At 38.9% G+C, this 13,337-nt stretch overlaps 1 protein-coding gene across 8 annotated transcripts in view; it reads right to left on the bottom strand.

Annotated features, from left to right (window-relative positions):
* The window catches only part of ATP11A (ATPase phospholipid transporting 11A), a 121,823-nt gene that overhangs the window by 67,510 nt on the left and 40,976 nt on the right, over positions 1-13,337 (bottom strand). For all 8 annotated transcript variants that reach the window (XR_011853144.1, XM_072135588.1, XM_072135585.1 and 5 more), the window contains exon 3: positions 2,543-2,632. Coding sequence is in view for 7 of the 8 variants with exons in the window: in XM_072135588.1 (XP_071991689.1) it covers positions 2,543-2,632 (90 nt within the window). In the remaining variant the exon portion in view is untranslated. The remainder of the gene's footprint in view (positions 1-2,542; positions 2,633-13,337) is intronic.

The following is a 13,337-nucleotide window of genomic DNA, read 5'->3' as shown; positions in this document are numbered from 1 at the left end:
TAGCACCTAGTGTTATAGTAATAGATCAATAAAAATTGCATACAACACAGCGCTAAGAACGGATAGAAAAACTTTACTTAAAGTGACAGAAAAAGAAAAATATGAAGAAATAAGATTCATCACCCATTTTCATACCCAATGGACAGAAATGAAAACTATCTAAGGAAAACATTGGGAAATTTTACAATCAGACCCAGATCTCAAGAGTTGTATAAGTAAAAAAGCAAGTTGTGGATATAGGAAGAGCATCACGATAGGAGACCAGATTACATCATAGGAAATGTGACATAACCCAATCCTGTTAAGGCCCTGGTAGACTTTGCATTCTAATCCATTTTTGTTGCAGAATAATTCTATACTATCTTGTATTTTTACTAAATAATCTCCTTATGATTATATAATCAAAAATACATGGATCATCCTCTACCTTGTAGATATTTTAGATGATGTAGATTTTCAAGCCAGTTGTCCATTATTTTGTACGCAGCAACATAACAGTGGGTGTCTCCCAGGAATTCCAGACAACATTAATAGAATCTTAGTATTTGCCGCTGAGGGAAACATTCATCCCCTTCCAGTTTCCTGTCAGTTCTTAATATAGCCTGCTGCTTGGTGTTTTTTTCCCTTCTTTATTACAGAAGATGTTTGTTCTTTTGATCACATTTGAAGATCATGTTTAAAACCATAGCCCTTCACCTTCTGACTTTCCCTTCTTGCTTAGTTGCTATGTAGCCCAGAAGAATTTTGCATGCATATCCAAAATATGTATCCTATTTTCTGCTATTTTGGCCTCTATACAGTTGTTGTCCCCTATAAAGTTGCAATTTTTTATTATGACTTAGGAAAACCAAATTTCCAAAATATATAACACTACTTCCTCTTTTGTTTTTTGATTGCTGTGTATTTGATTTTTTAATTACTTTTTTTTATGTCCATGAATATGAAGACTGACATCTTGTTTAAATTCTGGAAAGAGCATTTGACGACTTAAAAAAAGACCAACAGACACAGATACCGGATTTAACACCCTCTTAGTTACAAGCCCAAACCATCCCCTTACCCTCCAAAAAAAAAGGGACACAAATTTCCAGAATAAAGATAAATGACTCCCATTCTATTCAAAAAACCAATAGCTTTGTGTTTCCTGGAAAGAGAAACAGCAGACATAATTTTTTTTTTATTGTCCAGGAACTTTTTTCATGCCGCCTCAGTAACTTGAAAATATTACAAGGTAAGTTTCGATAATATGTCCATAAATTTCCCTTTTAGACATAACAGTAAATATTGATAAAATGGGAAATGACCGTACTATTATGACTAGGTTACCAGAATCATAAGAGACATACATTGTTAATACCTGTCATGCAATCCATGGTAGTGATTTTTCCCCTACATACCAACACCGATTTTTTTTTTTCAATAAATTACCATGGATTTTTCCATTTCATAAGAAAAATAAAACAAAGCAAAAAACGTATTCTACTGCTAAGAAAAAACTGTTGGTATTTAATTTCAGAGCTGTGAAAATGGATCATGTTATACTATGCTACTCTATAACTAAAGTACTGATTGGTTGTTTCAGCCCTGCATAAACACAAGGCAGGACTCTAGAGGTACATGGCTCTATGTAGTGAGCTGTAGCCATAACTGCTGTCACTCCCACTTCCATCAGTGGTAAAGACATCAATTAAAATTCATAGACAAGCCATTCAACTATGGACTGCTATCAGGGACAATAAGGATCCACCTACATTTATACTTGTAGATCAATAGAGCAAAAATGCATTGTAGTGACTCAATAATTAGTTTATTTTGAGAGTCAATTACAACCTCTGGCAAACCAAAATTTGCTAAAAATGCAACACTAAGCACTAATGATGAGAACACATCTGGGTTCCTTTTTAGTGTCATTCACTGCATTGGTGGCCCGTCACCTTCCAAATTCACTTCAAACTAATCACCCTTATCTACAAAGCCCTGCACAGTGCTGCCCCTACCTTTCTTCCCTCATCTACCTTAGCCTGTGCTCTTCAATCCTCCATTGATCTATGATGATTTTCTTCTCAAATTTGAACCTCCCACACACGTCTCCAGGACTTCTCCTGTGCTGCACCAATTCCCTTGAATGTCTTACCCAGGACTATTAGAGTCTTCGACTAATAGCACAGGTTAGTCTGCAGATGCAACCTGGATTCAGTATGTATATATATTGTGTTTGGCTCATTCACCACCATAACATTATTTATTTATTTAATTTGTTTATCCCTTTTGGCTGGGCCATTGTACAAACACTGTCACATTCTGTGTCACCCCTTCATCCTCATAGAAGGAAGCTCTTGCGATCAGAGCCCCTCTATTGTCTCTTGTGACTTCATAATTTATGTAATGTCTTATTTTGTTTGTATATGTACCCCATGATGTGAAAAGCACTGCAGAATATGATAGTGATTTATAAATAAAGATGTTTTATTATTATTATAATTATAAATATTTATTATTTAACTTTCAAATTTGAAGCTGTTATAAGTACGAGAACACTTACCTGTACAAGAAAAATAATTAGAAAGTAAAAATTAGCTATTCTTCTGAATTGTTCAAATAGATTCTTCGGTATAAAGTTCCAAAATGTGTACTAGGGGGAAGAAACAAAGAAATAAGGTATGTGTTAATTTTGTGCTGTTGTTAATACATTTGTTTATTCATTTTAGTAAACCACCAATATTACTGTTTTATGGTTACACAGATTTTGCCTTTATCAATAAAAAGAGTTACCTCCATCACAGCCCCCATTTATGGCTTCCAATATATAACATTGGGAAGATTTATAAAAAGTGTTCTAAGGTTAGACATCACAGAGTTAGACTAGACAGTCTTATTCTGCACCAGAGTCATATAAGTGTCTAATGCTGGATTTAGTCTTACTCTACACCTCCTATTACTTTAAGCCAGAAAATTAGGACACAATTCTGTCTGTTTAGCAGTGTTTCTGGCACACGGACATTTTTGGTGCTAGGCCACGCCCCTTTTGTCGAGCTAGTTGTAGGAGAGCCAGAAAACTGCCTATAACCCTTTATAAATGTGGTGCAGAAAGTTTTTTGGGGCAAACTATAACAGAATTTTGTTCTGGACATATGAATAAATCTCCCTCAATATGTTTACCTAGATAATAATATTCCCCACTCCCAAAACTTAGTTCGCCCTCACATTTGCTCAAGTTGTTTGAACAACTCTTAAAGAAGTTCAACAAAAGAGCACAACCTTAAACTGGTTATACACTTTGTATAGCTGTCGGATGAATGCTTGATTGGATGGCAGCTGACTTTGCCAACTCCTCCACACTGGTAGAGTAGAGAAAATTGCTGCCAGAAACTGATAAGTATAATATCCCCAGAGAAAAATTATAGTTAACTTAAAATTCCACTGTTCAATCTTCATCTCTCTCAACAACTATCATCATAGGACGGGAAGCTGCAATACGCATTACATGGTGAGATGTCCCACCTAAGTAAGAAGGTCTGGTTGACAGTTATATAATGTGTATAGAAAGTATAACTACATTTTGTGATGTTTGTCCTATTTTGCATTTATGGGTTCACATCACGTTTTTTGTGTACAGTCAGCGTATATACATTGTGAAATCTCTAGTGGATACATTGACATGTAGTGAGAAACGGAGGCATAGTTTTGCCTCTGTCTGACCGCTATACATTGTATTTGGCAAAACAGGCAGTATGGAAAGATGTAGCAAGCTACATCTTTTCATCATGCTCCCTCCTGCTAAGGGGCATATGTGCTCAGTGGAGACAATAGAAGGCTATGGATAGCAGATGCAGCATATTGCATCCCTCCTCAAAACGTGCTGAGGGCATACGTCTCTCAGCAGGAGTGAGGGGACCTGGTGATGTCACTGTCCATAGAAGGACAGTGACATCACTGGGGATACACCCCCATACATTGGCAGCATCCAATTGCCGGCTACAGGAGGGAGGTGGTGGGGTCCCCAAGTGACGGATCCGTCTGTACAAGCATATAGTGGGATCAGTTTGTGCCATACATTGCAAAGACAGGTCAGAATCCCCCCAACGTGTCCTTACAAAGTATGGCAAATAAGGTGATGTGAACCCAGTATAACACATGGTATTTTTATTTAATTATTATTAAAATATCCAGCACAGTATAATCAGACTATATACAAATTGTTAGGATGGGTAGTGTTTATGCAAAACAGGTTAGACAAAAGTTATCTAAAACAGATTAATGTAGTAATGCAAATTGTCCCTAGATATCGGCCTGTTCCCATGAAGGAACTTGGTATTGTTCGGTGAAACATTAGTCTCTGTATGCAGATACTGGATGGCAGTAATTTGGATTTTTATTTCCATTTTTAGCTGTGCAGATTACAGCTTTGTGTCCACATTCTTTATCCCTGAACATTCCAAGGAATAAATAAAATCTAGTTTTCATGAAATCCAGATCTAACGCTCTACAATGAAAGTTATCTTGAGTTTATATGTCTTTTATCTATTATACAGGTACAATTCTCTCTTATTAAGAACAGTTGGATCTCTTGAAAAGTGATTTGCTTTGTCGTTTTCCCAGTTCAACAAAGGACAAGGAAGCCTATGTTGGAAGCACATAACTTTAATCTCAAACAATAGGAACAGAAGTACATAGCAACATGAAGAGGTAGCACAATGTACTGACAGGGCTTGGAAGGTAAACACTTCTATGCTTTAGTCCTGAGAAGTGTTTGAACTCTTAGCACTTATTATTTACTTGTATAGGGTCCAGCAAAAGGGACACTTTATTGTTCAGTGACTGCCATAGCTGAAGTGGTGTAATCTAGGTCAATGCACTCACACACCCTAATATGGCAGCTTTACTGCACACTATCATATTACAAATCTTTGCCACTTCACTTCTTTATGCATCTAGTATATTAGTACATTGCTCAAATCAAGCTAAAATACAATACACTACAAAATCCCCAACATTTTAAAGTATACAGGATCAGGCTACATCCTTTTTTGTTTATGTTTTTATTTGCAACCATCTATGTAGCAGCCATTCAGTTTTTATATTTAATGCAAGCTGCACATTAAAATATGTTGCCTTTTTTATTTATTTGAAAGGAAATCTACTATCAAAATCAAGCATGGATAAGCTAGGGGCACTTACTCATAGATCCAGGTACCGTTACTGTGGTAATCTTCTTATACTGTTATCCATGGCCTCCTTTCTTCTAAAATAAACTTTTAAAGTTTTGCCTGAAGGGCTAATGGGAAGGTTCCGGAGCCCCTCCATGTTGCCGATTTGCATACTGTTACAATGTCTTAACCTCTCCCCTGTTCCCTCGGCAACCCCTCCCTCTGCCTGAAGTAATTTCACTGCAGCAGAGGAATTTTCAGCACAAAGTGGGAGGAGGGGGAGTACTCCTTGGACACTGTAACAGCCTGTGAATCTGCAGCACAGAGCGGCACTGTGAACAGCCCCAGTAACCCTTAAGGCTCATTTGCATAATGTTAAAAGCTGATTTTAGAAGGAAGGAGGCCATGAATAACAAATATAAGTAGATTACCACATTCAAGGTTCATGGATCTATGATTAAGTGTCCTTGGTTTGTTCATGGTTGATTTTGATGATGTCTTTCCTTTAACAACACTTTAATGAATGCCTTTGGTGATTTTACCCAAACACATATACACTCACCGGCCACTTTATTAGGTACACCATGCTGGTAATGGGTTGGACCCCCTTTTGCCTTCAGAACTGCCTCAATTCTTCGTGGCATAGATTCAACAAGGTGCTGGAAGCATTCCTCAGAGATTTTGGTCCATATTGACATGATGGCATCACACAGTTGCCGCAGATTTGTCGGCTGCACATCCATGATGCGAATCTCCCGTTCCACCACATCCCAAAGATGCTCTATTGAATTGAGATCTGGTGTCTGTGGAAACCATTTGAGTACAGTGAACTCATTGTCATGTTCAAGAAACCAGTCTGAGATGATTCCAGCTTTATGACATGGCGCATTATCCTGCTGAAAGTAGCCATCAGATGTTGGGTACATTGTGGTCATAAAGGGATGGACATGGTCAGCAACAATACTCAGGTAGGCTGTGGCGTTGCAACAATGCTCAATTGGTACCAAGGGGCCCAAAGAGTGCCAAGAAAATATTCCCCACACCATGACACCACCACCACCAGCCTGAACCGTTGATACAAGGCAGGATAGATCCATGCTTTCATGTTGTTGATGCCAAATTCTGACCCTACCATTCGAATGTCGCAGCAGAAATCGAGACTCATCAGACCAGGCAACGTTTTTCCAATCTTCTACTGTCCAATTTCGATGAGCTTGTGCAAATTGTAGCCTCAGTTTCCTGTTCTTAGCTGAAAGGAGTGGCACCCGGTGTGGTCTTCTGCTGCTGTAGCCCATCTGCCTCAAAGTTCGACGTACTGTGTGTTCAGAGATGCTCTTCTGCCTACCTTGGTTGTAACAGGTGGCGATTTGAGTCACTGTTGCCTTTCTATCAGCTCGAACCAGTCTGCCCATTCTCCTCTGACCTCTGGCATCAACAAGGCATTTCCGCCCACAGAACTGTCGCTCACTGGATGTTTTTTCTTTTTCGGACCATTCTCTGTAAACCCCTGAGATGGTTGTGCGTGAAAATCCCAGTAGATCAGCAGTTTCTGAAATACTCAGTCTAGCCCTTCTGGCACCAACAACCATGCCACGTTCAAAGGCACTCAAATCACCTTTCTTCCCCATACTGATGCTCGGTTTGAACTGCAGGAGATTGTCTTGACCATGTCTACATGCCTAAATGCACTGAAGTGAAGCCATGTGATTGGCTGATTAGAAATTGAGTGTTAACAAACAGTTGGACAGGTGTACCTAATAAAGTGGCCGGTGAGTGTATATTGCCTCTATAGAAGATGCAGGAGTTAAATGTATAGTCTATTTGTAGAATATAGTGTATATAATATATATATTTGTAGCATATACAGTGGGTACGAAATGTTTTCAGACCCCTTTTTATTTTTTATTCTTTGTTTCCTTGCAGCTAATTGGTAAGATTAAAAACGTTCTTTAATTTACGCACCCTATCTTGACTCAAAAAAATCCTGAAATGCAGATGTATTTGCTAATTTATTAAACAAAAAAAACACATGCTGTCCATTTCCTTCTGATCCTCTTTGAGATGGTTCTACTCCTTCATTGGAACCCAGTCGACAATCATTGCAGCCCTCCACAAATTGGGGCTTTATTTTTTTTCAGGGCTTTATGGCAGTGTATGCCAATAGAAGCTTCTCAACAGTGCAAGACATATGGAAGCCTGCATACAGTTTGCAAAAAAACACATGAAGGATACCCAGACTGCAAGAAATAAGATTTTTTGGTCTGATTTGAAGATTCAAGTGGTATTTGTAGAGAAAACCAGGCCCTGCTCATCACCTAAAAATAGATGTAAGTTCAGCTCACCTCCCTGACACTGCTCATCACCTGCCAAATACAATCCCAACAGTGAAACATGGTGGTGGCAGCATCACGCTATGAGGGCGTTTGTCAGCTGCAGGGACAGTGCGACTGGTTGTAATAGAAGGAAAGATGAATGTGGCCAAGTACAGAGATATCCTGGATGAAAACCTTTTCAGAGTGCTCTGGAGCTCAGACTGGGCCGGTGGTTCACCTTTCAAGACAACGACCCTAAGCTCACAGCCAAAATAACAAAGCAGTGGCTTCAGGACAACTCTGTGACCATTCTTGACTGCCCAGCCAGATCCCTGACCTAAACCCAACTAAGCATCTCTGAAGAGACTTGAAAATGGCCTCCACCAATGTTCACCATTCAATCTGAGGAACTAAGAGAGGATCTTTAAGAAAGAATAAATGCAGGTGTGAAAAACTTGTTGCATCATTCCCAAGAAAACTCATGGCTGTACTAGATCAAAGGTGCTTCTACTCTTCTACTTTTCTGGGGAAAAGGTCTGAATACTTGTGACCATGTGATATTTCAGTTTTTCTTGTTGTTCTTGAATAGTTTCCATACCCTCTGAATATATTTTTCTCTATTGCAAGAAATCTTCAGAACTGCATGAAATTTGTCACTTTCACATTCTTTTCTCCATTCCCCCACTGATTTCTCCCCCTGTCTATGTAATGCCTCATCACTTGATACAATTAAACAGGTATCTTTGCACCCTACCTTCAGTGCATATCGATAACTGCTGGTGGCTGGTTCATTCAGCATTATTTATTTATTTCATTATTTTATCCCCTACAGAATGCTGAACCATCGGAAAAAGTCACCTTCTGGGTCATCCTGCATCCTCATAGATTGTAAGCATGGCTCTCATTCCAATTGTTTCATCTGACTATGTTATTACTCTGTAATGTCTTATTTATTTTGTACCCCATGATCTGTACAGCACTGCAGCATATGATGGTGCAATATAAATAAAGCTTTACAATATTTTTATTGTTATAAATATATAATTTCATCAAAATAACAAAGATTTTCTCTGCTAAAATATTGACAACCTTGGTAATAAGTACAATATTTGTTTAAGTTCAAGACCTAGCGCCCCCACAGATCAGCTCTTCAGAGCAGAAAATTGACAGAGAATAGAAGAGGAAGTAGACAGCATCATTGTCAGTGTGGTGGCTAAACCAAGTTACTACAGTTTAGCTCCAATGAATAGGAGATCCAGCGGCGCGTTTTCCATCGAGGATTCGGGTCTTCCGGCGATTCACTAAGGTAGTGCGCCCGATGTCCACCAGGTGTTGCTGCTGCGCTGAAGTCCGCCGGAGTTCACTATCCCATCCTGGGTGCAGGTAAGCGCGTGTCAAGCGACACATTTTTAAAAATAAAATTCTGTGTTTTTTCCGAATCTGTCGGGTTTTCCGATGGCCACGCCCCCGATTCCATTGCGCCACAATCCAATTGCGTGCGCCAACCCGGGGAAATTCAGGGAATTGAGCTAGACAAACACATGAGGAAGAAAAATAGGGCATTTGAAATAAGATGAAAGTTATGTGTTTAATTGATTAAACTTTTTGGCAATGTTTTTTTTAAAGAAAAGCTACAGATCATGACCCAAATTTGAGTGACCCCATGATAGGTTCCTCCATCTGCAATCCAATGTTAATAGTTGATCTGTTTCCCAGATTGGGGTCCAAGTTTGCCATACACAGAAAGAGATATGCTATTCAAAAGTGCAAAAAGTAACCACATGTGCATAAATGTTAAGAAAAGATCAATCTCCAACTGCTGATAATGAAGGGCATTCTTAAAGACAAACAACACCATACATCAGACATGCCAGATAAAGTAAATGTAGGACAGTATCCTGAAAAACATCTTAACCATGAACAAGAAATATCTAATAAAAAAGGAATGTAAATAGCAACAAAATTAAAGTGTCAATCTGAAGGTTCAAAACTCAGCGACTGAACCTTATCTCTATGTGATCATAAATGTGTGGAAGGTATGCCTGATGTTCTAAAAATGAAGCTTTAAGGGTGCCAAACTTACTGAGTCACCCAGAATTAATGTGAGGCATTTAAGGATTATGTTCCCACTTCTTGTACTGTGCTGTAATTTCCCTTTTTACTTTCTTCTTGATACATATTTTAATATTAAACATTTTACATTATAAAATGTTGTATTATTCTTATGTATCAAGTTGTCAGCCTAATAGCAGTGGCATACACCAAAACAGAGAAAATAGTCACCGGTAACAGTTTTATCAAAAGCCCTGGTAAGAAAAGGTCAATTATCAATGGCTAATTATTGCCATAGATATTTTTTTCTGAGAGTTTGTCTCATATTACTCATCACAACATTTACATCAGTCATTGCTGCCTGGTTCAGATCTTTATGTCACATTCTTGGCCATGATAGTTTAAGCCCAAATTTTTAGTGGACAAGTGCACGCCACTACCAGGAGCTTCATGCCGAAGATATAGTAGGACAATGGAAAGAGGCTACAGCGTTGTGCAGTAGCCTTGCTGTGTAGCTTCAACTCCGGCTACTCAACACCCCAGTAGCCTTTATCACATATTTGGATATTAGGGTAATAAACTTAGCGGGAACTGAAGGATTAGCCCTAAACAGGGCTCCAATGATATTCATTAGATGAACCTACCTTAATATGTAGATCTGAGATGCTAGGTTTCCTTCAACGGACTTAAAGCAAGCTTGCGGCCGTACATACGCCCCCCCATAGAAAGCAATAGGCTCACGGAGCTATACGGCGCTGCACCACTCTGTACATGTCCTATCTTTCCCAGTGTGCACGGCTGTAGGCCATGCATCTCTATAGAGAGGGGAGTGGTCATCCCTCCTGAACTCCAGCACGCCGGATGTGTGCCCACCCAGCTATGGCCAGGGGGTCACACGTTCGTGTGAATGTAACCTTAGCTAGTAAAGTACAAAGCTCAAAATTACTGAAATATTGAGACATACACATTCACTATTGCACATATTTCTGTGCCTACCATTCAAATGTCCACAAATAAATAAGTACCATGCTTGTGCACCAGGTATTAGCTCCACTGACTATGGGACTAATCCTCACATGGATCTACTGCACAACTCTAAGTAGATAGAGTCAGATATCTTCCATTTATATTGTATGATTGATGATTTTTAATATGTAAACCAACAAACAAATGTGCAGAAAAATAAATAGTATTTATTAAATGATCAATAGTATCAGTGAATACAGATTTGCCCCAGGGTCATAATGTCTTCAGTATTCATGTTTCTGCTGAGTAAGTGGAAGAACAGCATTCCTATAGGTCTCCATTTATAGTACTAGAAAAAAATGCCTTTTTTATGTTTGTAAGCCTTATTGAGTAAACTTCCTTCAGTATAATTCTTAAAGGCAGATCTGCCTATGTTTGCACTGATGTACTGCCAGAAATGTGCTATCACATGGATTGTTTCATGAAGTCTGGGATCACTAGTAATCAGAGGAGAGAGCATCTACAAAGAGCTCTCTGGAGGACTCATTCATTTCAATAGGTGCCATCTAATTTCTTCCACAGCCGCTATTGCATGTGTACAGTAGTGGTTCTCTCAGCTATTCTAAATCTAAGACCATAAAACCCTTAAGGACTCCAAAAAAGTGTGACAAGGCTGTGAATGCAGCAACATTTGTATTCATTCGGTAAGCAGTCCGATCAGATCATTTTTTGCAGACTGTCCCATGCATCTAAATAATATAGGAACACCAAAGCTGGTATACCGGTATTTATCATAGGAGCACCAGTCTACATGAGAAAGTCCAGAAAAACTCCTTATAGTCAAGCAATTTACTCAAAATATGGTCTGAGCTCACCTCTTCAATCTTCTATGAATCACATTAGATAAAACTTATAGACACCATGGGGTATAATAGAAAAAGTTGATATGTTCATATTTACACCTGAACACAGAGTGCACAGAGGGAGATTCATATTAACTGCACGTGTTTTCTTAAGATATACTTACAAACATTCATCAAAACCATATAAAATCATAATAACCTATAAAATCTGTATAAAACCAAGCGACTTAGCCTGATGCGCGGTGTCGTCCTTAAATACTATTTTTTTGATTCGCTGGTAGAACCCCGGTTTGGTCTAAGTTGCTCTGTGTTTGGATTATACAGATTTATATGTTAAGTGCTTAGTTTTAAACTCCGTTTGTGAGAATATCTAAGGAAAATACTTTTATTAACGTTATTCTGGGTAACCTGCACTATATACTCATCTTATGTGGTGCCAGAGAGGCAGTGCCGGTGTCGTTTGCATTCTATGGGAGGGACCCTGTTGCGGTTGTCCTGGACATGTGATGAAAGAGGTTCTGATGTGAATATGGACATCTTTATCTAATTCATGGAAGATTAAAGAGTTGAGCTCAGACTGCATGTTAATTCTTGAAGAAAATGTCCAATGCATCTGGTCTTCATAAACAAAACAGCAATAAAGAAGTATCTACCTGTCGCTGATCCATAGATCTAGTCAATGTGGCAGATTTACTTACGCCATCCCGTGGTGTGTTGTCCGACGAGAATTCGGGTCTTCGGATTCACCAAGGTCTGGTCCTGCATCCGTCGCTTCTATGCTGAGGTCCGCCGGAGTTCACCTGCTTCTTCCCGGTGCATATAAGTGTGTGTCACAATTGTGACACAATTCTAAATGTTAAATCCTGTGCGATGTCCGAATCCGTCGGGTTGTCCAATGGCCCGCCCCGCGATTTCTGTCGCGTGCCAATGCACCAAAATCCGATCGCATGCACCAAAATCCCGGGGCAATTCGCCGCAAAACGGAAATCATCGGGCAACCCGATGAAAATGCGTCCGACGGACCCTTAGTGAATGAGCCCCAATGTGTAATGCAGATAGTACATCTTTGAGGGTGCAGTCACACATTGCAGTTAAAACTGCATCGCAATTAGCTTTAAGGTGGTTTTATGTGCAGTTTTGTCAATTTGACAGGTGAAAGACATGAACTAAACGAGTGAATTGGATTTTAAAGGAGAAAGCTGTTCAACAAATGTCATTCACCTGTTGATTTGTTGTCTTTTACTTTTTACTCACATTACTCATGCAATTTTTTTTTTTTTTAAGCAACAACATTTTTTTTACTTTTGGTCATGGTAGATCATTATGTGTGAGGCTGTGCCAAATGGTCCAGCTACCGCATGTGATAGAGTATTTCCAATTATTTCATTAAACAGCATTTCTTTTAGAAAGTTAGAAAACTTTATTCCATGTCCTACCATGACATCTGATTTTCAATAATTCAATGCAGCTCTACTATTATATCATTAAGTAATCATGACCTTTAATGGCAGATAATACTAATACAGACAATGCCATATGCACCATATGGCCATAATGCTCACAAACAGCGTGTGCCAGATCCTAATGTTAGCGGATGTCTGGATGAAAGTTCTCAGTAATAAATTCATTATAAAACAAATTAGAATTTTTTTTGTTCCAACCAAATATAATTATCTAATTTAATAAACATTTCCATGCAGCAGAGATGAAATAAACAAAATCGGCTAAAGATGGTGATTTTCAGATTACCTATGCACGGCTAGCAGACTTAATAGTAGCGCAGCAATCAGCAGAGCACGCAGCTGTGCCCGCTTCAATAAGAATGTATCTCATCAACAAAACACTGGACAACTTCTTCTACCTAATCAATAATTACTCTAATTACAAAGGCTACCAACAACATGACGGCTGTGTCCTCATTGTGCTTTCTTTCTTGGGTTTATGAAAGTTTTGCAACACAGAGAAAACTCCTCTTAAAAAATGCTTGTAAAAGGCAT

This window comes from Engystomops pustulosus, chromosome 2 (genome assembly GCF_040894005.1).
Source record: "Engystomops pustulosus chromosome 2, aEngPut4.maternal, whole genome shotgun sequence".
In the NCBI taxonomy this organism is placed as follows: Eukaryota; Metazoa; Chordata; class Amphibia; order Anura; family Leptodactylidae; genus Engystomops; species Engystomops pustulosus.
Note: the sequence above shows the minus strand (reverse complement) of the source record. Positions and strands in the feature narration are given on the sequence as shown.